This window comes from Rhodamnia argentea, chromosome 10, assembly GCF_020921035.1.
Source record: "Rhodamnia argentea isolate NSW1041297 chromosome 10, ASM2092103v1, whole genome shotgun sequence".
Classification (NCBI taxonomy): Eukaryota; Viridiplantae; Streptophyta; class Magnoliopsida; order Myrtales; family Myrtaceae; genus Rhodamnia; species Rhodamnia argentea.
In genome coordinates, this window is record NC_063159.1 from 14,813,268 (window position 1) to 14,836,094 (window position 22,827).

At 41.9% G+C, this 22,827-nt stretch overlaps 3 protein-coding genes across 3 annotated transcripts; 1 reads left to right on the forward strand and 2 right to left on the reverse strand.

Annotated features, from left to right (window-relative positions):
* The first annotated feature begins 237 nt into the window (after positions 1–237).
* LOC115730172 (BTB/POZ domain and ankyrin repeat-containing protein NOOT2) lies at positions 238–3,371 on the forward strand. Its single transcript, XM_030660770.2, has 2 exons — positions 238–1,050; positions 1,863–3,371. The coding sequence occupies exons 1-2, from the start codon at positions 577–579 to the stop codon at positions 2,871–2,873; spliced, it is 1,485 nt and encodes a 494-aa protein (XP_030516630.1). The 5' UTR covers positions 238–576; the 3' UTR covers positions 2,874–3,371.
* Positions 3,372–12,763: 9,392 nt separating this feature from the next.
* LOC115730681 (L-galactono-1,4-lactone dehydrogenase, mitochondrial) lies at positions 12,764–18,098 on the reverse strand. Its single transcript, XM_030661291.2, has 6 exons — positions 17,340–18,098; positions 16,646–16,896; positions 16,236–16,421; positions 14,994–15,405; positions 13,709–13,849; positions 12,764–13,302 (listed from the first exon to the last, which is right to left on the reverse strand). The coding sequence occupies exons 1-6, from the start codon at positions 17,997–17,999 to the stop codon at positions 13,144–13,146; spliced, it is 1,809 nt and encodes a 602-aa protein (XP_030517151.1). The 5' UTR covers positions 18,000–18,098; the 3' UTR covers positions 12,764–13,143.
* A 1,094-nt stretch (positions 18,099–19,192) lies between these two features.
* LOC115730691 (rho GTPase-activating protein 68F) lies at positions 19,193–22,088 on the reverse strand. Its single transcript, XM_048271395.1, has 4 exons — positions 21,967–22,088; positions 21,634–21,928; positions 20,508–20,772; positions 19,193–19,704 (listed from the first exon to the last, which is right to left on the reverse strand). The coding sequence occupies exons 2-4, from the start codon at positions 21,899–21,901 to the stop codon at positions 19,470–19,472; spliced, it is 768 nt and encodes a 255-aa protein (XP_048127352.1). The 5' UTR covers positions 21,902–21,928; positions 21,967–22,088; the 3' UTR covers positions 19,193–19,469.
* Between the last annotated feature and the right edge of the window lie 739 nt (positions 22,089–22,827).

Consider the following 22,827-nt stretch of genomic DNA (forward strand, 5'->3'; position numbering starts at 1 on the left):
ACATCGCCCCTTCCTTTTGGTCAACAGGAAACCTTCAGACAAATAATTGTCTGTGATCATACTAAGTGGATTTTACTACATATTTACGAAGAACGGCCATGTTATTTTATAAGTTAATATTAGTATATCTGGGATTATCCTCGTTAATTTTATGTTTTCCGATTTTTTGCCAAATGTTTATTGCAAAATAAATAAATAAATAAACAAAAGCTCACCCTTTTAATAAGCTCAGCCGCCCAGAATGAGCACCCAAGTTGCTTCACTCTCTCTCTCTCTCCCTCTCCACCAAAATATCTATCAACGCACAGACCACCACTCTCCATCTCCATGGAAGAATCTCTCCTCTCCCTCTGATCACTCTCCCAATAGAACTCGCAAACACCACATGAATACTTCCACCTCCTCTATCTCCTCCTCCTCCACCATCGCCACCGCCGCGGCCACCTCCACCACCACCTCTTAACCCCCTCTCTCTCTCTCTCTCTCTCTCTCTCTCTCTCTCTCTCTCTCAACCCTAAACAAGAAAGAAACAGCAACACAGCCGCTTCCGACAGCAGGAAATCAAGAACAAGAAAGATGTCGGTCGAGGACTCGCTGAGATCCCTGTCGATGGACTACCTCAACCTCCTGATCAACGGGCAGGCCTTCAGCGACGTCACCTTCAGCGTGGAGGGCCGCCTCGTCCACGCCCACCGCTGCATCCTCGCCGCCCGCAGCCTCTTCTTCCGCAAGTTCTTCTCCGGATCCGAATCCCCCGGGGGGCCCTCCTCGGATCCGTCCTCCGGGTCGGGCTCGAGGGTGTGCGCGCCTTCCTCGCCGCGGTCCGGGGTGATCCCGGTGAGCTCGGTGGGGTACGAGGTGTTCCTTCTGCTGCTGCAGTTCCTGTACAGTGGGCAGGTCTCGATCGTGCCGCAGAAGCACGAGCCCCGGCCCGACTGCGGGGAGCGCGGCTGCTGGCACACGCATTGCACCTCCGCCGTCGACCTCGCCCTCGACACACTCGCCGCTGCCCGATCCTTCGGCGTCGAGCAGCTCGCATTGCTCACCCAGGTCTCAATTCTCATATCCCACTCCCCTCTCTCCCTCCCTCTCTCTCTCTCTCTGTCTCTGTCTCTCTCTTTCTCTCTGTCTCTCTCTCTCTCTCTAGCTAGTGCGTTGATTGGTATGACCTTTCTGGGGAGGTGGGATTAGATTTTGCTGTTGTAGGATTTGGTGGGTGACGTTCCTTATCAATAATTGGAGGGGCTTTTGCTTCTGTGTGTTTCAGCTGGGTTTTGTTCATTTTATTTTTTGGCTTCACTTCTGTGTGACATGAGGGACACTGAGGACACTCACCATCCAGACTCTCCTTTGAAACGGTGGAGGAATCCTAAGTACTTATAATGTTTGTGTCTTTTGATCCGTCACAGACCAAACTGTCGTGACCTTTTTCGCTTTTTACGCGAGGTGTTCTTGAGTTGCCGTGAGTTTGATTTTATGTACAGACGTGGGAGTTTCTTGAAATGGGTCGCCCTAATTCAGTAGCTAGGACTGAGAATTTTTCCCATTTTTAGTCCTTTGGATCGATCTCTCCATTGTCTTGTCTTCCCACACTGTTAAAGCATTACCAAAGCCAACTTTTCCCAAAACGTTCACTTTCTCTATTTGGGTGTTCAAATTCTCCATCTTGATATAAGAAAATTCAAAACCCAAAAAACCAAAAGAAGGAAAAAAAGTTAGATTGTTCTCCAATGAACACGAGTTAGATTGTTAGTCTTATGTTAGTCCTCTCTCGCCATGTTGATCAGTTCAATCCGGTAAAATCATGGATCTTTTGAACATTGTGTTAATCCGATTCGGTGCTCTTATTTGATTGTTGGCAGAAGCAATTGGCAAACATGGTCCAGAAGGCCTCAATAGAGGACGTAATGAAAGTGCTGATAGCCTCGAGGAAGCACGAAATGCAGCAGCTGTGGACCACCTGCTCTCACCTGGTCGCCAAATCTGGTCTCCCACCTGAGGTCCTAGCCAAACACCTCCCCTTCGACGTGGTCACCAAGATCGAAGAGCTCCGCCTTAAGTCGTCCCTCGCCCGCCAGTCCCTCGTGCCTCACCCCCACCACCACCCTCACCACCACCCTGGTCACCATGAACTTGTCGCAGCTGCTGGCGCCGACCTCGAGGACCAGAAGATTCGGCGGATGCGGCGTGCCCTCGACTCTTCCGACGTCGAGCTCGTGAAGCTCATGGTGATGGGGGAGGGCCTCAACCTGGACGACGCACTGGCCCTTCACTACGCGGTGGAAAACTGCAGCCGGGAGGTGGTCAAGGCGCTGCTCGAGCTCGGGGCTGCCAATGTGAACTGCCCTGCGGGGCCTGCGGGGAAGACCCCACTCCACGTCGCGGCCGAGATGGTGTCCCCCGATATGGTGGCAGTCCTCCTCGACCACCATGCGGACCCCAATGTCCGCACAGTCGATGGGGTCACCCCGCTCGATGTGCTCCGCGCCCTCACCTCCGACTTCCTGTTCAAGGGGGCCGTGCCGGGGCTGGCCCACATCGAGCCCAACAAGCTCCGGCTCTGCCTCGAGCTCGTCCAGTCAGCGGCTCTTGTGATCTCGCGTGAGGAAGGGAACGCGAACGCATCCTCGCACTCGAACAACAGCATCTATAACCCGCCAATGAGCGAAGGGCATAGCAGCGGAAGCAGTGGAGGGAACATGTCCAATGTGAACGTTGATTCGAGAATGGTTTATCTCAATCTTGGTGCTGCTCAAATGGGGGTGGACTGCAGCGACGAAGCCGAGACCGGCCGTCACAGGCAAAGGCAAAGGACGCAGCAAGTGGCTTGCGACCCTTCTTCGTTGTACCACCATCAACGTCCAGACTTTTAGCTCCGATATCCAACAACAAAAAACCACTGAAACATTATCTTCTTCGAATCCATATATAGTATTATATCATAGAGAACAGAAAGTTCCCAATTAGACGCTCATTTGCTGATTCATAGGATCTCTCATTTTCTTCTCTACTTATTCTTCTCTCTCTCTCTATATGTTCTGGGTGTTGGTTGTTCTTGCTTCTTGTAGGGTTTCTTTGGATGATCATATTCACATCAAGAAGAGAGAGAGCAAAGTGCCATTTCATAGATGGGACGTGATGTCTTCGATCAGTCGGATGGGACAAGGAGAGAGAATCTGGTGAGTCCTTGCAGACGTTGAAGAGGAGATCGGTCGGATATAATAGAGAGAGAGAGGCTAGAGAAGAGAGAGAGAGACGCAAGTCAATCTTTTCAAGCCCCGGCCAGTCGTCGATGCTCTCGTGTATTTATTGGTAGCAGATGGTACATCTATCTAAGTTAAGTTTATATCCATATATATTCATTGCCCGTCGTTTTTCCATTTCCTTGTTCTTCCCACCTACCTTCTCATTTTTCTATAAACATACATAAACCCTATTCTTATATAAGCTCAAAATAACAAGAATAGGCTTGTGGGGTTTATTCCTCTTTTAAGATATAGTTTTTTTCTTTTTTCTTTTTATAGACATAGGGCTTTATTAGGACATGGGTACCTTTTATTCTAATGAGGGAAATGAGCTGTCTCTTGCCTTTGTGTTTTTTTTTTCAATAACTGCTATTTTTTTTCCCTCCGCATACACGGGACATTTGGGCGGGAGGGGGGGGAGTCCGATTGGCCATAGACGTGTCTAGTAAATTTGGACAAAATCATTTGGATATAGACAATTTGATTGGTGTGTTGTCGTGCATGATAGCAACAAATGAGTCTGACCAAAATAGGACCCGCTCTTAATTTATTGTAATGCTCTTCTTTTGTCCTCCTTTGCCTTATTTTGGGCCGTTTCTTGCACCTGCTCATTCCCAGAAACATTTTCATGGCAGAAACCCTAAATTTAGCTTGTGCTAATTTCAAGTGCAAAAGGGTATGTTTGTATGTTTAGTTTGAGTCTAGAAGCAGCACCTGAGATAAATCGAAATCCAGCAAGAAAAAGTGAAAAATGTATCTTCTTCCTAGATGCGTGCTGCCATTATTTCTTCAAAGTTGTGTTCACTTAAGCTTTCCAATTCCTCTCCTAATGCATGTTACTTCAATGAAGCAGAAATGTGGAAATAATTAGATCTGATCCTATGCTTTTATGTTCGGCGGAGTTCTTGCTACTCTAATTTACTTAAGCGGGGTAAACTTTCAGTGTCTGTTTAAAGTTAGATTTTTGGAAAGAGCTAGATTAGCTTGCTTTTTACCCTCAGTGAGTAGGCGGCTTCCAGAGCTTTGCAGTTTCTTCATTTTGACAATAGAAGTTTGCTGATGATTTGTTTATCAATTGATCCAATGTGGCATGTAATCGCATCGTACTCACTCGGTTTTTAAGTTGTGATATTGTGATTCCGCAACTTTTTCCTCTGATGGCAGCTATTAATGTACTGTGTGATTATAAGCTATACCTTTGGCTTTCGCCATTAGTAGCTCTCAATCAGAAATAGCAGTCTTCCGGAGCAAATTGTCGTTTGAAGGCTAAACAAGTGCCTGCTGTTTGCAAGATGATTGTCCAGTAATGAACCTTAAATGAGTACCATCCTTCAAATGCCAATGTTTTGTTCTGATCGTTCTCATTGCCACTTCAATGAGTCTGGCACTCTCTTTCGTTCCCTGCCATACGAACTCTGGGACAACTATATATTTGTGGCTCCTCACTTCTTGATCTTATCGATTGAGTTGTCACGACTTCTACACTAGAAGATGGTTTGTAAACAATAATTTTCACACACTTCAATGTAGCTCTCATGTGTCATGCTGTTCATTCTTGATAGACTGTAAATTTTGGATGTCATCAGGCTTACAAAGTTTGAGTGAAAGGTGCCTATCCGACCTTATTAAACGGGCGATCGAGTTTGATGGCTGCATTTCAGCTAGAAATCCCTGAATGCGTATTTTTGCAGTCACTGTTCGGCATCGGCAACACGTTGGTGACTTTGAATGTCACATTTCATTCAAATATTTTCCTTTTATGCATTTCCGGATCATTTACATCCCAATGAATTGTTTTCACATCTTTAGAGCAGAAAATTGCTCAGTGAGAATATCGCAATATGCAGTCGATGTTGTTCTCTTGTTCCTTCAACTCGTGAATTGTCGTGCCTCGAGTTAAAACGGTGTTTAGCATTATTTTCATATCTGGCATGGATATGGCAATTCTTTCAACTAGTTAAGCTAATTTATGATTTCAAGGCAAGAAACCTAGGTGTTTTAAAGTTACTAGAAAGCGCGCGATCTAGCACATCGTTTTTCTATTGACTATCTTTGGGAAGTCACACCAATTTGCAAGGCAAGAAACCTAGGTGTTTTAAAGTTACTAGAAAGCGCGCGATCTAGCACATCGTTTTTCTATTGACTATCTTCGGGAACTCACACCAATTTGCAAGTTACTAATTGTGAGTTTTGCATGATTATCCAACAGGAAAATTAACTCTTGAAGTGTTGTTTCAAGATGTCATTTTTGTTGGACTAACGACGATTCAGCCCTTCATTCTCCTTTTCACAATAAGCAAGTGGATGCATAACACACATTTGCAGTGATTTCTTCAATGCACATGCTTCTGTCGTTCATAGAAGTTTCATTAGACTAGTCATAAGCGGTTGTTCATGTCTTCCACCTTACATGCTCAGACGAGGCGAGTTATCTAGACAGGATTATCAGTTTAGTATTTATACTATTAGCTTAGAAAACTAGCATTTCAGAATCCTCAGTTTATTGTCGTGGATTTTGACAACGAGTGCCCTCAAGACATTTGTGAAGCAATCAAATAACAAGACTTTTTTTTAACAGTTTTGGGTGTATGGCCTATTATCATCCTATCATAATTTAATACTTGAAATATTACCTATGAACATACTTAACGAGCTTCATTTGACATCCTTTAATGGGGAAATTTACCCAATCAGCCAAAAATCTATTGTACGGATGCCAATTCAATTTTAAACTTCTCAATTTTGCCAATTTAATTATAAACGTTGCGCGAAATTCAAATATAATCCTTCCTGTCAATTTTTGCTGAAAATTGATGACGTGACGATCTAGTCATCTTTGGTTGCCTTATGTAGCTCGCCATCATATTAGGGATTTGCGGTGAAAATTGACCAAAAGGATTACATTGAAATTTCGCTCAAAAGTTTAGAACTCAATTGGCAAAATTGAAAATTTTAAATTTGAATTGGCATTCGTATGATATGTTAAGAACTGGTTGGACAATTTTTCATCCTTTAATGTGACTGTATTATCAACACATGGTCCATCAGTTGCATATGATACTCTTTGGAGGAGATATTACATCCAAATACATGACTCAATTTTTGGACATGGCGGTCCAATCATCACCGGTCGTCCTATATGGCACACCGTCCCGATTTTCGTTGAAAATTGCATACAGATTACATGAGCACTAATGCTTGTGCCTTATTTGACACAACTGAAAAAAAATTTTAAGATTGAATTGACATCCGCATAATAGGTTTATAATTCATTGGACAACTTGTCTTCCTATAATACGACTGTTATCAATAAGACGTGGTTGCATCAGTTACATATGATGCTATTTCAAGAAGATATTAAATATCCAAATATGGTTTAGAGTATTCATACATACATACATACATACATACATACATACATACATACATACATACATACATAGTATGTGTCCGCATGCATGCATTTTAGTAACATTATTTGACATTCGTAATTACAGTTGATTTGGTACTAATGATAGTCCTACATTATCATCTTTTTTGAACCACACCGTACGGAGAGAGAGAGAGAGAGAGAGAGAGAGAGAGAGAGAGAGAGAGAGAGAGAGAGAGAGAGAGTGGTTGCCACTTGCCAGAGCCAAATCGATAATGCAGAAGATGATGTCTGGTACGATTGTGTGTGGCGACAACTACACTTTTGTTTTTTTGTCCAAACGAACATCTTCATTTCATATGCAGAAAAAAGTGTATAACTTCAAGACAAATGTGCGAATCCGATAAAGCAAGCAAAATAAGAAAATTTGAAAACTGAATCAACTTGATGCTGCTTGCAAAGACCAATGAACAGCTACACTTTAAAGTAACTTCAATTTCAACAACATATTTACACAAATTCTTGAAAAACATTGAAGCACCTTAAAGTAACTTTTTCTATCTAAACAAGAAGTAACTTTTTCTGAAATTTACTTTTACTTGTTTCAAAGCACTATAATCTTACAACAACTATCGAGTCTATACATTTACATCTTGCAGCATCTATGTAGTTAATTTTCAAAGCACTTAATAAGTAAATACATCAATATCTCGAGTTTTCTCATCTGATAACATAACAATAAATACTATCTTAAGTTTTGTCCCATATTAGCTACGACTTATACGTGAAAGATTATGGTGTTGGTAATTATTGTAGAGTGCGCAACCTTGCTAGGTATACCACGAGCAAGTAATGCGGAAGCATCGGAACAAAAAGATAGAGAAAGTTTTGGAGGTTTGATGGGGGGAACACACAAATACAAATGAGAGTGTATAATACTCAAAATGCCTATTGCAAAGGCAATACACAGAGAAAAAAAATACGAGCTTTGCTCTATAAGCTTGTTCTCACAAAACTCAACTCTCAATTCTCTCTATATCTCTATGTGCTTCAAGACTCCCCCACACACATAGGCTGCGATGGCTCTTTTCTCTCTAATCTATGAAGCTCACCTTTGCATATATGGTGACTTATGGACATGGGTGGCTTCTGTCTATTCTCTCTCTGTTTCTAAGCTACCCCACACGCCCTACAAGCTTAAGTTCAATCCCTGTTTATAGACCAAGTTCCACCGCCTGTGAACTCCACCGTCTGAAGTTTGCCGACTTCAAGTATGAAATCCAAGCTGCTGCAATTTTTTCTTCTCACGCCAAAGTCCAAGTTCTCATTCGAGCTTTGCTTTCTTTTTGACTTTTCAACTGCTTGCAACATGAGGGTTTCTAGTTGTCATCATCATGTCATTTACCGGAGTCGGTTAAGACTTGAAAGTCCAATTAAGACTTTTCTTTCTCTTATATTAGGTGCTAGAGTCCATCACTCCCCCTCAACACCTAATTCTCTTCACCCTACAACGTGTGATATTCGTCTTCTTCAATTGCTTCTACGACTGCGACTTCTGATTGGACTCCAACAATTATTAGAAAACATATATTATAGTGTTAAGAACTAGTAAAAATTTCAAAGGTGAAGATCATAAGACGTTCCTTCATCGGTCGAGAATCGAAAAGAAAAAGAAAAAGAAAAAGAAAAAAGATAGCCATAGTTCCTTGCTGATAAGAAGAGTTGCAAGTCTTTTTATCGAGTACCACCAGAACACCAATTATGAAAGTGTCGATTACACATAAAACTATAAGCCATTGAATCGGAAACTACAGATTTAAAAGTGCCCTGAAGCAATCTTCGACAAAAGTCATCGCATATAATATGGGTATTTTCTTCTTCTTTTTTATGGTAATACAGGGGCACAAGTGTAAAGGCTCCATTGCCCCCGGAGACCTACGAAACACTCTATAAACCCCATGAACCGTTGAGTTTAGACCTTTAACCTGCATAGTTGATCTTGAATCAGAATAAGTCACACTCGGAACGACCTTCAGTTTTTCGATGCCTCAATCAACTAGAGCAACTTTGGGAGACTCGAAGGCTATTTAGGGTACGTTTGTTTCGTGAAAAATAAAAAGATTTGAAAGATATTTTTTTATAAATGATGGTTTGTATCGCTTATAAAAATGAATGAACAATAAAATATTTTCATCGTGCGTAAGATGTTTACATATAAATTATTGTAGATAACGAAAATCTTTTCAATTGATTAATTATATCGAGCGGTATAAGAGATTATTTTTTAAAAATATATATCTTCTAATTGTTATATTTTTCGCGGAATAAAACGAGGCCGGAGAGCGCGTGAAAGATAGAGAATGAAGAATTGATGAGTGATTTTCGAGGCAATTCCATATGCAAGACATTTATATGAAAAGGGAGCGAAAGCAACGCCAACGAAGAAAGTGTCCAGGGTTTGGAGGTCACGAAGGGCCAACGTCGGTAAGCCCCGGTCAGCATTCCTAATTAATGAGGGTGGGTGATTATAGTGTCTGATTAAGATAAGCAGCCAATAATTATGTCTGTTTTGTAGGAGACACTAGTAAAAATTAGGCATTTACTCCGGTCCAAAGGCTACGGTGGGGGACAATATTTTCCATTGGTTGGTATGCTAGGGATGTGGGCCCCTCTTGTGTCCCTGTTGGAGCCACTCGGAAGAAATTGTAGGTACCATACCATGCATGATTTGAGTTTCCTACTAGGCCTAATACCCAAAAAAAAAAAAACCTCCAACTTCAACATTTGTGACAATTATATTAAAAAAAAATTTATCTCATAAAAAACCCCGCAATTTTTACTTTTATCCTAATTTTACCTATTTAATACAAAAAAAAAAACTCTCAACTTTAGCATTTGTCCCAATTATATTCAAAACTTTTTTTTTATCTCACAAAAAATCACCAACTTTTATTGTTATTCCAGTTCCGCTACCGTTAGACTTTCATTCATAATCATTTTTAGTTAATCTTACGTGACTCGAATTTTCTCGCCGAACTTATTAATGAATTTTCGAAATTTAGAAATAGTAGATTTCGGGAATGATGAAAATTTAGATAGTTCGTCTGACTATCTCGGCCATGATTATACAAATAAGTTCGATGTCGGGAGCTGCAACCAAATGTGTGATCTACCCGATGCACCGCCTCGATACATTCTTGATTTTCTTCCTCTAAAAGATGTTATCACAATAAGTGCATTGTCGAGAAAGTGAAAGTACTTGTGGGCGTTAGTTCATAATCTCATGTTCGATGTCCGGCCATTCTTTGAGCTGTTGAGTACCGAACGGAATATGAAACGTGCCATTTTGAGTGACTATGTATATCCCGGCAATATGTAGGGAGAGAAATTCGAGATTTTTTCATGTCAAATTTGCTAAGATGTAATTCATTAATGATGTGAAAATGGTACATAAGATTAAATGATGGTGATTACAAACAAAAGGCTAACGATGGTAGAATTGGAACAAAAGTAAAAATTGAAGGTTTTTTTTTATAAGATTAAAAAAAAGCTTTGAATATAATATGAGACATATGCTAAAGTTGAGGGTTTTTTTTTGCACTTGGCAGGTAGAATTTTGGATAAAAGTAAAAGTTTGGGGTAAAACTGGGACAAAAGTAAAAGTTGGAGGTTTTTTTTAAGGCAAAAAAAAAAATTGGATATAATTATCACAAATTCTAAAGTTTGAGGTTTTTTTGGATGTTGGGCCTTTCTATTAACTGAAAGGATGTTTTTGTAGCTGACCTATAACGAAGCGTGATTTATATAGTTTTTTTTTTTTTCAGCGTGATTTATATAGTTGACAATTACGTTTTTCAATGTAATAATGCCTTAAAGCTAGCTGAGTAGCTTTCCCGGAGAATATTACATTTTTTTTTTTTATGTTACCATTGCTAGATATTCTCTGAACCCCTTGTGGAAAACAACATCGCTTCATTTCACGGCTTAAAATCGCTCCTAGAAAGTTGGTTGCAGTAAATAGCCTCTAACGGTCATCGAGATCCCGCCCCACCGTCTTTGCTTCAGTGCTTCGATATGATTCTCGATGAACATCCTCGATTCCGACTTGTGCCGGAACCTCCGAATTGCGTCGTCGTCGTCATCACCATGAGGGTTCTAAAGCCGGGGGCATGCAATTGGGTTCCCCCGGGAGCGGACGGTCCGAGCAGGTCTCGCAAGGCCCCGTGCCTTCAGCAGCAACTTTCACCCAGATTTGTTTATGCGGGATGTCAGAAGCAAGGCCATGTTCTAGATCATGAAATCGGTCCATACTTCCAAGACCGACGAGCCATCCTTGCGCACGAAACGCAGACGTAAGGCTTTTATATTTCTTTTCAGTTTTCCTGGAAAGCCCAGATGCCAAATGTTCCGGACCTTCAGGCCCATGGAATTGGGCTCGATCTCGTAGACCTAATAATGCTGACGTCTGACGACCGAAAGAAGGGGAGATAAAACAAGAAGAAGAAATCAAAGCTGGTCAAACGGATCCATCCACACGCAGTTCCGTGTCTTAGAGAGACAAAATTTGAAAGCGACGGCGATGATTTCTTTGGTTTTGCTTCTTCGCATCCGGGAGGCTCATGTGGGCCCCCACTCCTGATTACGTGTCTAAATCACCAGGCCGTCCTGGAAAGCAAGACGACACACGTGTCGTCTGGAGGGAAACATGTATTGATTGGATAAGGGAAAACGTAAAACCCTGATTTACCTGCCAACGCTTGGACTAAGCAGAGGATTAAGATGGCTAACTAATCCGAATTCAGACGTGGGAAAATAAAAATAAATAAATAAATAAAGAAGAAGAAGAAGGGAATGGTCTGAAGGGAAAATAATCAAAGGAAAGAGGCGAGAACAACAGTGGGGAGGGAATATGTTCTAACGCACGTTCGTTCACGCGTTTCAGAATTCGGATATTCATCACTTTGAATTTGAAAGCCTCGCGAGCTTCGCGTGAAGCCGTTCCTTTTTTTGAAAACAACGAACGATGACGACAAGGGATGCTTGTTGGAACTTTCCAATTGATTCCCGCGGCTTCTTCTTTTACTCTCTCTCTCTCTCTCTCTTTGCGGATTAGCTTTTGCTTTCTCCTCTTTGCTAAGTAAGCATCTTCGAGCTCATCGTTGATCCATAGTTGCACATTTTTTTTTTCTGACGGCTGGACGGGTGGCGACAAGTGGCGCTTTGGATGAGCCGAAGATACGTAATTGATCGACCCTCCCCCTGAGCCGACCATTAATCTACTGTAAAAGATTAAGATGCCTTTGTCTGCAATATATATATACCCCCTTCCCAACCTCATGAGCTGTAGACATCATCAATTCACAGAAAAGATTTGAATTCCCTTGAAAATCACTGCTCAGACAACTCCATTGAACCAGTTCCTTCCGTCTTTGATTCCAAAGATGGCCACGCCACAACCCCAGCAGAATCTGCCTCCTCCTGGTACTCATCATCATCATCATCATCATCATCATCATCATCATCATCATCTCTCTCTCTCTCTCTCCTCTCTGGCTTTTGGGTTTTGTTCCTAGTCCTCTGCTAAAACTGAAGGGTCTTTTCGTGATCTGACTCTGTTTTGCTTGTTCTTGTTTTGTTGTCTAAAGGATACCCAACTGAGAATCCACCGCCCGCCGCGGGAGGCAGGAAAAAGTGGTTCGCTCGCTCGAAGAACAAGGGAGAGAGGGGCTTCCTCGAAGGATGGTAAGCCAAATGTTACTCTGATTGTTGCCCAGTTCTTTCCTATGTCTTTCTTCTCTAATCCTCTCTCCGATGTTCGGTTTCGCAGCCTGTTCGCTCTTTGCTGCTGCTGGATCTGTGAAGAATGTTGCTGCTAATCGATGGGTTTGCTTTGAGTAATCGAGATATAAATATACGATATGTATTTGGGTGCCGTGTTGTAGGACATGTTGTGCGATCGGATCATACACTGTAATAATTTGCGACAGCCTGTACTGTAACCTATAGTTTCATCTCCATATTCTTTTTGTCCTAATGGATTTACTTCTCTCATGGAATCCTTCCTGCCCTGTCCAATTAAGTTCTATCATGATTTTCTTTGCTCCTTAAAAGGAAAGCCTAAATAAACAAAGCGCAAGGCAAAGAAAGGAACAAGGAACAGACAGAAATTTGATGAGTATAATCTTCAGCTCGAATGATCAAATCACTTTACCATCCAGCAAGCGAATATTTTTTTCAGCAGTCAATTTCTCAGGGATACTGCAAAATAGACCAGAAGATCTCTGTTTTTTAGGCCACACGATGCCTAATCGAAGTGGAGAATGCCCTGAGTAGATGTCGACGCAGAGCATGGATTCAATCACAACACAGTCCACCGCTCTTTATCATGCAAATACATAGTGCTCCGATTTTATTCTACAGCCAACAACTTATGGCATCCTACTTTCTTAGATGACTGCGTAAGAATTGATGATAGCAGAAACTAGAGCCGTATCAAAATTATTGACTAACCGATTCTCAGGCTGATTTTCACGGGGATTCTGATGGAGGGAACAGTTTGTCCAGTTTGTTATTAGAAAGGATCTTGTTGGGGTCCAACTCTCTCCGCGCTTTGTTGTACGCATCTACCGGAAACCGTTTCCTTAGTCTTGCTTGCAGGGCAGCAAGCTCTTCATTGTCCTTTGGAACCTGAATAAATTTCAATGGAGCTTATATTAAGTTAGCAGTCCAATGTGCTCTTTCCTGTATAATAGCAATTGAACAATTTCTTTGTGGGAAATTCAAGGTAAGCAACAGAAAATACACTTAAAGATGTGCATGATTTTGGTTTTTCAGAGTTCGGTTTAGGTTTAGATCTTTTAAAGTCAAAAGCCGGGAGCGAAAATAGGTAGATCGACATTAAACTCTAGGAGATCAAGAAGAAAACAAATCTCTCTCTCTCTCTCTCTCCGGAATATCATCTGGTTGAAGTTCCCAAAATCCTTCCAAGTTAGAAGCCTGAAGCAATACCTTCACAGGAGGATATCCTTGGCTAAAGCACCTGATGCAAATACTGGGAAAAAGACAATGCAAAAGATCTAATAGTGATAATTACCTCGATCTTAGCCCAGTGTTCATAAGCAGAATACCGATCCCACAACCGCTCCTGCGTCAGACGTCTATAGTGGAAAAATTCTTCAGTTATTTCCTTTCTCTGACGAGCATCGCTTGTTGGAAGGTACATAATAATGCCAACCTGAGAGATGCAACACCACTTTAAAACCGAGAATCATGAGCTATCCAGACCTGTCTTACATAAAAGGTTGAACATGCTCGAAAACATACCACAAAACAGAAAGAATGTTATTTAGCCACACCCTTGAAGAATTTGTAGCTCCATGAAACTAATAAATTCTGACTAGGAATATCTGTAGAACAAACAAGGTTTACTTGTGGATCTCTCTTTCTAAGCTTATACTCCATGTTATAGTAGCAGTTAGGTAAAATTTGCTTCATCGATTGTAAGATACTTTCGAATGCGGATAATTATGGTCCATGCAGCAAATGGATACTATCAATCTGCCCAAAATATTAAAAAACCAAATTCAAGCAAGAGGAAATTTTGAGAAAACGGTTGCCCATCTCAAAAGTCACTATTTGCCAAAGCTGAGAGGGCAAGAGTACAAAAACAGTAGAATAGACCACAAGAAACAGTGTACACGTCACTATAGTCGGGTTTTCTAAAACCTAGGAGCTACATACTTGAATATACAAGACATGCGTAATGATGGTACCTATGATGGTGGGCACCTATTGGAAATACTCAAATTTCTCACTCCTATCTCCCAATACAATGAAAGCAAGCAATGCACGACGATGAAGAAGCAGATCTGCCACAAATGCAGCAATCGAAGCATATCAGCTCTAGTAAGGTCAGCACCAGGTATGGTTCAATCCGGGAACCAGCCTGGTCGATTGCCGGTTCTACCCCCAGAAACCAGTCCAACCATGCCGGTTCCAGTTAGAACTGGTTTTGAACTTGTTTCAATACATCTTTTGGGGAAAAAACTTTCTTTTCCAACCATAACCGTGGTCTTCAATATGACGAAACAATCATATAACCATTTGACCAAGCAATGTCTTTGTAATAAAGTGGTTGAAGTTTTATATTATAAGAATTCGAATTTTTACCCAAAACATAAGAATGGGCAGGTTCTCAGGTAGAATTGGAACTAGCTGGCCAGCCAGTTCAGGACCGGTAGTTCCAAAACTGACCGGTTCAGTTCCCAATTCTATCACCACTGTGCTTTAGTTATCAAGTGCTTTATGCTGGTAACGAGACTGAGCCAGCACAAGCGCGCACACAGCCATAAGGAGGTGAAAGATGTGCAACAAAGTACCCAAGAGAATATGTCATCTTCTGCTGGACTTGATGCTGGACTCATGAGGCTCTTGCTGCAAGCTGTCCATCGCTGCTCTATAGGAGCGGGTGCAGGTATATCCTCCTTCTCTATAAGCCGCTTCAGCTCTTCTATATATTCAATGTCTTTCATGCTTGGCTTAGAAAGAGTTCCAGCAGGAAAACAAGTCTCTGAGACCCACTGCTGGCCACCACAGTCGAAGCCTAGTATTTCATCGCTCCAACCCACCCTATATCCCTCTGACTTCCTCCAGAACTCAGCCTCAGCTTGATTAACCTTTATGACATGGTCTTTATTGAGAGGATCCAGGGCAAGCAGTTTATCTCTCAGCTCCGTGAAAGAGAGCTCATCTATGTCTGGCTCATCCTTATTGGAGGATTTAACGTCAGGGCTGCAGCAAGTAAATCCAGAATTTAGCAACCCCCTTAACTAAGACCAGTACTGCATAGCAGCACTCAAGATGCGACAGCCCACTAGCAGTAAGAAACCACAAGGAGTAGGAGGATAAGCGAAATCAAAGGGAAAGCATTCCGAATAAAGAGTTCTTATCAAACTTCGGAGCCTGAATGCCTCTGCACCGTAGCGGCAGAACATCATTAATAAAACATAATACCACCAACAGAAGAAAATAAGTACAAATTTTCATGGCCTGAGATGGATCTGGTCAACCTAAGTAGCAGGCTTCCCTACAACATGTCCTTATCAACCAGCACCTATATGATTATATTTACAAACTTGAGAAAGCTTATTCAGTACACTTAAATTATCTCATGACTTCAAGAATGTTATCAAGTAAGACGATTCCACTAGCAGATCAAAATATTTTTGGACCCTCCTATTATATGACAGGAGTCACAGCAACCACCTCTTGTAAGAAAAAGTAAAAGAATCTAGTAACACAGCGGGCAATTCTAAAAGTAATCTGAGCAAATGCCATGGCTTGAAATCAGTGTACATTCAACATCCCTCTTTCTGCTTCACGATGATTTATGAATTTCAACACCTCATCTTCAAAAGCTATTAAAATAACTCCTTGTCAAATGCCAAGAAGAAGAAGAATGCACCGACTCAAAGCCAGAAGCTGTTAGGAAATGTTTGGAGACACTCTGGTTTTCTATCTCATAGCCAGGCCAGCAATGACAAAACAGCTCTAAACTTGGCCACGATCTTTTGGCTTCATCTAAGCTATGAGAAGTCATATGCCAAAGGAGAGCAAGTTACCGGTACTTCTGAAGTGACTCCTGGTAGAGTTGCCGCACATGCTGCAAAGCTTCGTCCACAGTATACTTGGGCTTGAATTTAGGTGGACCTTTCCATTTTGAGACAGGATTGCAGGTCACAACCACAACAGTATCTGTATATGGAATATACAGATACTTTACGTGTTTATTCTCAGACAACAATTTCCTGTGAAAGTAGAAGAATGGTTACATTTCTACTAAAAGACTGGTGGTTATTGCACGACCTATTATTTATACATCACACACATAACAAACACCTCTCCTGCAATTTATGCATCTATGGATCACCAATGCAACCCTCCATGCTAAAAGATGAGGCAGGTGTGTGTCATTCAAAGAACAGGTTCCACTAAAAAGGCAATTTGGCATTTAGCATATATTAATCAGTACTTGTGATTTTTCTTGATTTCTTGCATGGTTGACACAGTTGTATGCTCCACGAGCTCTTGTCTGTCGACACATTGGAGGGTTACTTCAGCAACCACACCGAGGCCCCCAAGACCACACCTAGCCAGATAGAAGAGTTCTGGGTCCTTCTCTTTTGAAACCTCAATTGTACCCTTGGCAGGAGTAACCAATTTCATACTGATGACCTGCTCATCGATGGGAGGCAATCTGGCACCAGTGCCGTGTGCGCCAACCTATACACATGAATTACCAGACCAATAAGCCAAAAGATACACAATGCCGATGCTACTTATTCTTCGTGTACTATCTTTTTGCCTCCCCTTAACAATCATGGATCATGGATCATGGATCATGTATCGGTCAGGCTCAAATAATAAAATAGCACAAGTGCCAGCATCTCATCCTAAGTGTCGACACCACAAGCATCAATAAAGCCAACCAGCAACTCAAAACATAATACCAATCCGCCAAATCCAAAAGACAGGAACTCCATGATGCAATCAAATCTCTCTCATCTTCAAACCACACAAACGTCAACAAGTCTTGATCTTTCAGAAACTACATCCTCCCCATACACAACAAACTCTAACCTCCAACTTCCGTAGCCAAAACAATGACCCACCCACACGCCTGAAATCTCAAAGAAAAAACCAACACGCACAACATACCAACCAACCTGAACAATGCCACCAATCTGCTGCTCCCTAATGGAAGCGAAGTTCTGGAGAGTGAGGCCGTGCTCCTTAATCCCGTCCACCAGCTGCTGCACTCTTATCCCGGCCTCCACCCTCACCGTCCTCCTCTCCTTGTCCACCTCCAACACCCGGTCCATGAGCGCCAAGTTCACCATCCCCGCCCGGGACAACCCGATCCCGTTCGGCGACAGACCCGACCCGACGGGCCTGATACGGGCCTTCTTGGCGTTGGCTTCCCCGACGACTTCCTCGAGCTGGGCCAAGCTCTCGGGCTGGTGGAAGACGCGGGTCTGCACCTCGTGCGTGCCGCTCCAGTTGGAGACGGTGTGGAGGTCCTCGGGGAGTGGGGCGTAGCGGAAGAGCTGGGCCTTCTTGTGCTTGGCGTTGTCGGGGAAGGGGAAGGAGTAGTAGGTGGCGGCGCCGCAGAAAAGGACGAGGGCAGTGTAGCCCAGGTACTTACGGAGCTCGGAGGAGGAGGAGGTGGCGGCGGCGGCGGCGGCGTCGGTGCAGAAGGGGCGGATTGGGTCGGGTCGGGCACGGGGGATGGTGGAGGAGGAAGAGAGGATTACGAGGTGGCGGTGGTGGGGGTGGTGGGGGTGAAGGGAGTGGAGAGAGCGTCGGAGAGAGAGTGATCGCAACATGGTTTTGGTCCGAGAGTGGCGTACGAGGAGGAGGAGGAGGAGAAAGAAAGAGAGTGGACTTGTGGTCTAATTGGATTTGATCCCTTTTCTCTTGGACATGGAATCGGCCTGAATCTGTTCTTCCATCTGCTTGTAGAAATTCAAATTAATTAAGTATAGCATGCTGATTTTACTAATTTATAATTTATAATTAAAAAAATCAAACTTAAAAGTGCTAATATATTTTGATGATAATGTGATGATTGAAACAGAGCCATCGTCAGTATGGATTATATATTGAAACAGGGCTGCCATCCCTCATTCTTATTCTTTTCAAATTTTAATGCTATTTTCCTATTTTTGAAATTGTCTCATTTCTCCGAGACAATCATTTTCACTTCATTCTTTTTCGCTAATTTAGTTGATTCTTGACCCCAAACTAGGGGAAAATCCGCCTGGATCATATTTCATAGTGCGTGTGCAGAATCGGAGGAAGTGACTATTAGACCTCGGTCTCATTAGTTCAACCCATAACTCATAGCGTGAATAATGAATTATTTTATAAGGTGATTATTATAATTAGCGACTTTACTTAAGTCTTCAATGTAAATTTGCTATTTTAGTTTGTAAATTAATCAAGTATATCTATCTCAGTGTTTCTGTCTGGCGTTGTGCTTGATAGCACAGCGCCGTTGGATTTAGCATCAGAGGCCAGAGCTCAAGTTACAATGTTTCATCTTTCTATTGGTCAGCCCAAGCAAGAGGATAAAGCTAAATAAAAAGCCAAAAATGGAGGAAAGTTCCTCTTGGATCTTCACTTGCAGTTGGGTCCTGAGACAAAGCTTATAGCATCTCCTTTCTACTCTTTGGTCCATTTTTCCTGTTCGAAATATACCCACCATCAGATGGGGTCAGGGTACAGCGACGAAAGACCGCGGAAGCTGATATCATGCTCTTCCAGCTTAAGGATTCAAATCACAAACGAACAGATTGTGTCTGTCAATCAAAAGTTACAGTAAATTGGGCGATAAAGCTCATGTCATAGTCACCAACGTTAATAAAAGCTGAAGAGTTTTCGTTGCAAAGCAGCATAACATGCCCATGCTATATATCCGAGAGAGCTCATGAGGCTGTACAGTTGGGACTCTAGCTAGAAAGGAGAATCATCATTCTAAAAAAGGTTAAAAGACGGTAGGACAGCATATGCGACTGGCTCTGCTTAATACAGATGCAGCTTATAGCCAAACATATAGTCACCATATGTGCAGGTAGATAAGTTTACAGGACCAGAGGTGAATACATTGCAAGGTATTTTAGCAAATCTCCATTCACGGAATGGGAAGATCATAATGCTTTAGTCCCACAAGACGAGGGTAAAGGATTACAAAGAGAAAGTTCGAGTGACCAGACAGTTATTCTGTACAAAACTGGAGAAGATTATCCATGCTCAGCTAGCATCGGCTTGTAATTGCTGCTTAGTTTTCCATGATGTCAAGACGCATACTCCCTTGTTGCCCATCTGTCTTCGTACCTCCCAAAGGGGTAGGCTGTGTTAGGCACCTCGGTTAAATAAAAAGGGTCTGGCTCAATGCCATAATCTGTGAGCGGTCTATGCTCAAGAATGTCATCATGCTCTTGGACAAAGTCTGGGATTTCTATCTCTCCCCTTTTGATGTCGTCCCACAGGTATTGCAGGCGGCTTACATACTTGATTTTCCAATATAACCTGCATAACAATTAACAAACCAAAAGCAAATTTAAGAGGGAAAAAGAGTAGATCAAAAGATGTCACCCACACATCTTTGGTGCCAACTAGAAAGTGCGCATTCACTTGCTAAAAGGCCTATGAGAAACAGAAGTACATCAAGATCATTAACATTTGATAAATTCGTAGGATGACTCAGCAATCCATAATGGCAAAAATCAGTCCCTCAGTATAGAGGTATAGCAACAATATTCCATATCAAGGATTTGTATACAACTTCAAACTAAAAAGATCACTTACCCAAAAAACTAATGGCATCCTTGACTAATTTGCACATGCTCACTAGTTCTAGGATCCAAAATACGTTTGACAGAGTTCCTCTCCTTTATTATAACAATCAGTCTTATATCTGTAACAATTCTATTCAAAGTGTGGGGGCTAAAAACAATACTAAATTTTCAGAATCTAACTGAATAAGTGAAGTCAAAGCATCAAAACAAACCGGTCTCATCGTCAACATCTGAAAAGTAAACAACAGTAGTAACAAGACAGATTTTTCCAGCTACAGGAGTTCACCAACTGAATAACCCGAGCAGAGTTTATGTTGATTTACGAACTGTTTACTTTTCCAAGTTTCATAATCCCAATATAAGCCCCAAAGAAGCGACCCCATTGAAAGCACAAACAGATGTCTGTGACAGCAAAAGTGCTCTTTGGTACAGACCAAAGGCACCAATTCCCACGAAGAAGAAGAAGGGGGAACCACACCAAATCTTGGATTTATAACTGGCAGCAGCCCCAGTAATTAGTAAAAGTCAGCTTACCCTCCACTTAAGAATAACCGACCAAGGGTGGCAAAGACCAGTCTTGAACGAATTCCAGGGTGGACAAAATAAACAAGTTGAAGTCTCTCCTTAATTTCCACAGGGAGGTCTTCATAGATCCACCTCAAGATAGATATGCCTGGAGAATTATCCTCCTTTTGCACAGTACTATGCATGTAAACAATGCTAAACGGCCCTTCAGAAAGCTCACTGCATATCTTATGAAAAACATACTTCCGGAGCCGTTCTCCACTCACCACGGGAGCTGCAAACCAACAAAGCAACGGTATTTTAAGAAAGTTCTATTAACTTTTCTCCAGCATCGCTAACAACTGGAGCTGGAGCAAAAGAACCAACAATATCCAAGAACCTTTTTATCACCTCAACTTCTTTTCAAATGCTATTCCATATTTTTCTACATGGGCATGACCCCATAATGCAGAAAAGAAAAGAATTACCCAGCCAAAACATTTGCATTGGTCAGTCCAGTATTGATGATGGATCATGAGAGAATGCAAAACAAACACATAACGAGTGACCAGGAAGATCGAGTTTCCCCTCCGCATATTAATTCACCAGAAAGATACAGCCTTTTATATATGAGGTAGGCAATTCTATCAAAAAACAAGGGTTCCACAATTGACATACTGTCAAATGAAAGATGAGAAGTGGCCATGGATAGTTTGAAAGGGAGCTCGCATTCAGGTACTCCTCGCTCACTTAAACTTTTAGTGAAAAGCTCAAATCTTCCCCTGTGAATGAATATTTTAGAGAATGGCCCGAAATTCAGCTGGAAATAGAGGATCTCTCTACTTAATACTCCCCAAAATGCAAAGTTACGGCGGTCAGGTCCTCTCTGACACTACAAGATGACAACTTCAGCATCTAGACGGTGAATAGCACGCGATCGCACCGCAACAACTGATTCTTGTAAAGATGAATGCTGTCTACTACTCGATCAGTTAACAAAATCAGTTCTGTTTGGCTAAAAGGAACAAAAGGAATCATCTCTCAATTACCAACAAGCCCAAGACGCCAAACCCCTCAACCCAGATCAAACCCTAACACCACCATAAAGTCGCGTTAGATTCAAATGGAATCTTCAAAACAAGAAGATTCCACTCACCAGGGAAGTACTTGCCGACGATGCGGAAAATTCGGTTGCCAGCCTTGTCGGAGCCTTGGAGCCTAAAGAACTGGAGGAATTCGAGGTCGGAGAAGTCTTCGTCATGGGAGAGATCCTGAGAGCAATCGTGCCAATCGTCGCCGCCGTCCTCCTCCGCGATCTCGGACGGCGAGCCCGCCGGCTGCTTCGAGAGGAACGGACGCGCGTCGATCCCGAGGTCGGACGCCAGCACGACGACGGAGAAATCATCGGACGACGAGCTCGCCATCGGTTCCTCTCTCTAGATTCGCGCTCTTTAGATTTTGGCGCTATGTCTGGAAGGGAAGAGAGAGCAAAGTGGGGAATTGAGGATAAGCCCCATTTTCTGTTTCCTTTTTTGGTTTTTCCTTTGACCCATATTTTTCATCGTTTCCCTTCTTTTCTTTTTAATTTTTTTTTACTTTTCCCTCTTTTCATATATCAAATTTTCACGTCGAAAAAATTAAGGATAGTGTTTGGTTTTTTTCCATGTAATAAAATAGCCCGTAAGTCCACACGATAAATCTTAATTCAGAACAGTTTGCACTCAATTAATGAAATTTAAATATATAATCTAAAGTTCTTAAACTGAAAATCCTCCGAATTTTAAGTCTACGATTTTTTGAAGATAACTCTACAAATAAATGATATGAGATCGTGTTAATAAGACAATCGAAAATCAGGGTGAAGTACCTTACATGTTACACTATGCCCCTTTGATCTTGATCAAATCATCACGCGCCATCGTATTTTTATAAGTTGCATTGATAATCCCGCTCTTTCTTAATTCGATTTGACTTCCCCTTTTTGGTAAATATCCGAATAAAAATGTAATCAAACATCTTAGATTTATTCTAGAATAACACTCGTGCTTGTGAAATTAGAACCTAGTTAAACATAAATCTAAGGAACTTAAGGAATGGCAAGACTTGCCATGTCAAAACTCTAATGTTATTTATTTTTCCAATGTTGTGAGGGGACAACGACCAGTTTATTTTGATTTCTTTTAATTCAAAAACTAATATTGACGATTACTTTAAAACCCCACAAAGTTGCAGATTGTGTACACATCATTTCTTTTCCAAATTGACCTTTACGAATACTGAACTTGCTGCAGCAAAGGATGGAAGTAAATGCAAATTCGACATTTTGGCCTAGGTATGAGCATCACGTTGA

Coding starts and splice junctions, on each gene's coding strand:
- LOC115730172 (XM_030660770.2), top strand. CDS start 577: ATGTCGGTCGAGGACTCGCTGAGATCCCTGTCGATGGACTACCTCAAC. Junction 1,051..1,862: donor AGCTCGCATTGCTCACCCAG/GTCTCAATTCTC, acceptor GATTGTTGGCAG/AAGCAATTGGCAAACATGGT.
- LOC115730681 (XM_030661291.2), bottom strand. CDS start 17,999: ATGTTGCGATCACTCTCTCTCCGACGCTCTCTCCACTCCCTTCACCCC. Junction 16,897..17,339: donor AGATTGGTGGCATTGTTCAG/GTTGGTTGGTAT, acceptor TCATGTGTATAG/GTTGGCGCACACGGCACTGG. Junction 16,422..16,645: donor GAAATCAAGAAAAATCACAA/GTACTGATTAAT, acceptor CTACTTTCACAG/GAAATTGTTGTCTGAGAATA.
- LOC115730691 (XM_048271395.1), bottom strand. CDS start 21,901: ATGGCGAGCTCGTCGTCCGATGATTTCTCCGTCGTCGTGCTGGCGTCC. Junction 20,773..21,633: donor CGTCGGCAAGTACTTCCCTG/GTGAGTGGAATC, acceptor GTTGGTTTGCAG/CTCCCGTGGTGAGTGGAGAA. Junction 19,705..20,507: donor CGGTTATTCTTAAGTGGAGG/GTAAGCTGACTT, acceptor ATTGTTATGCAG/GTTATATTGGAAAATCAAGT.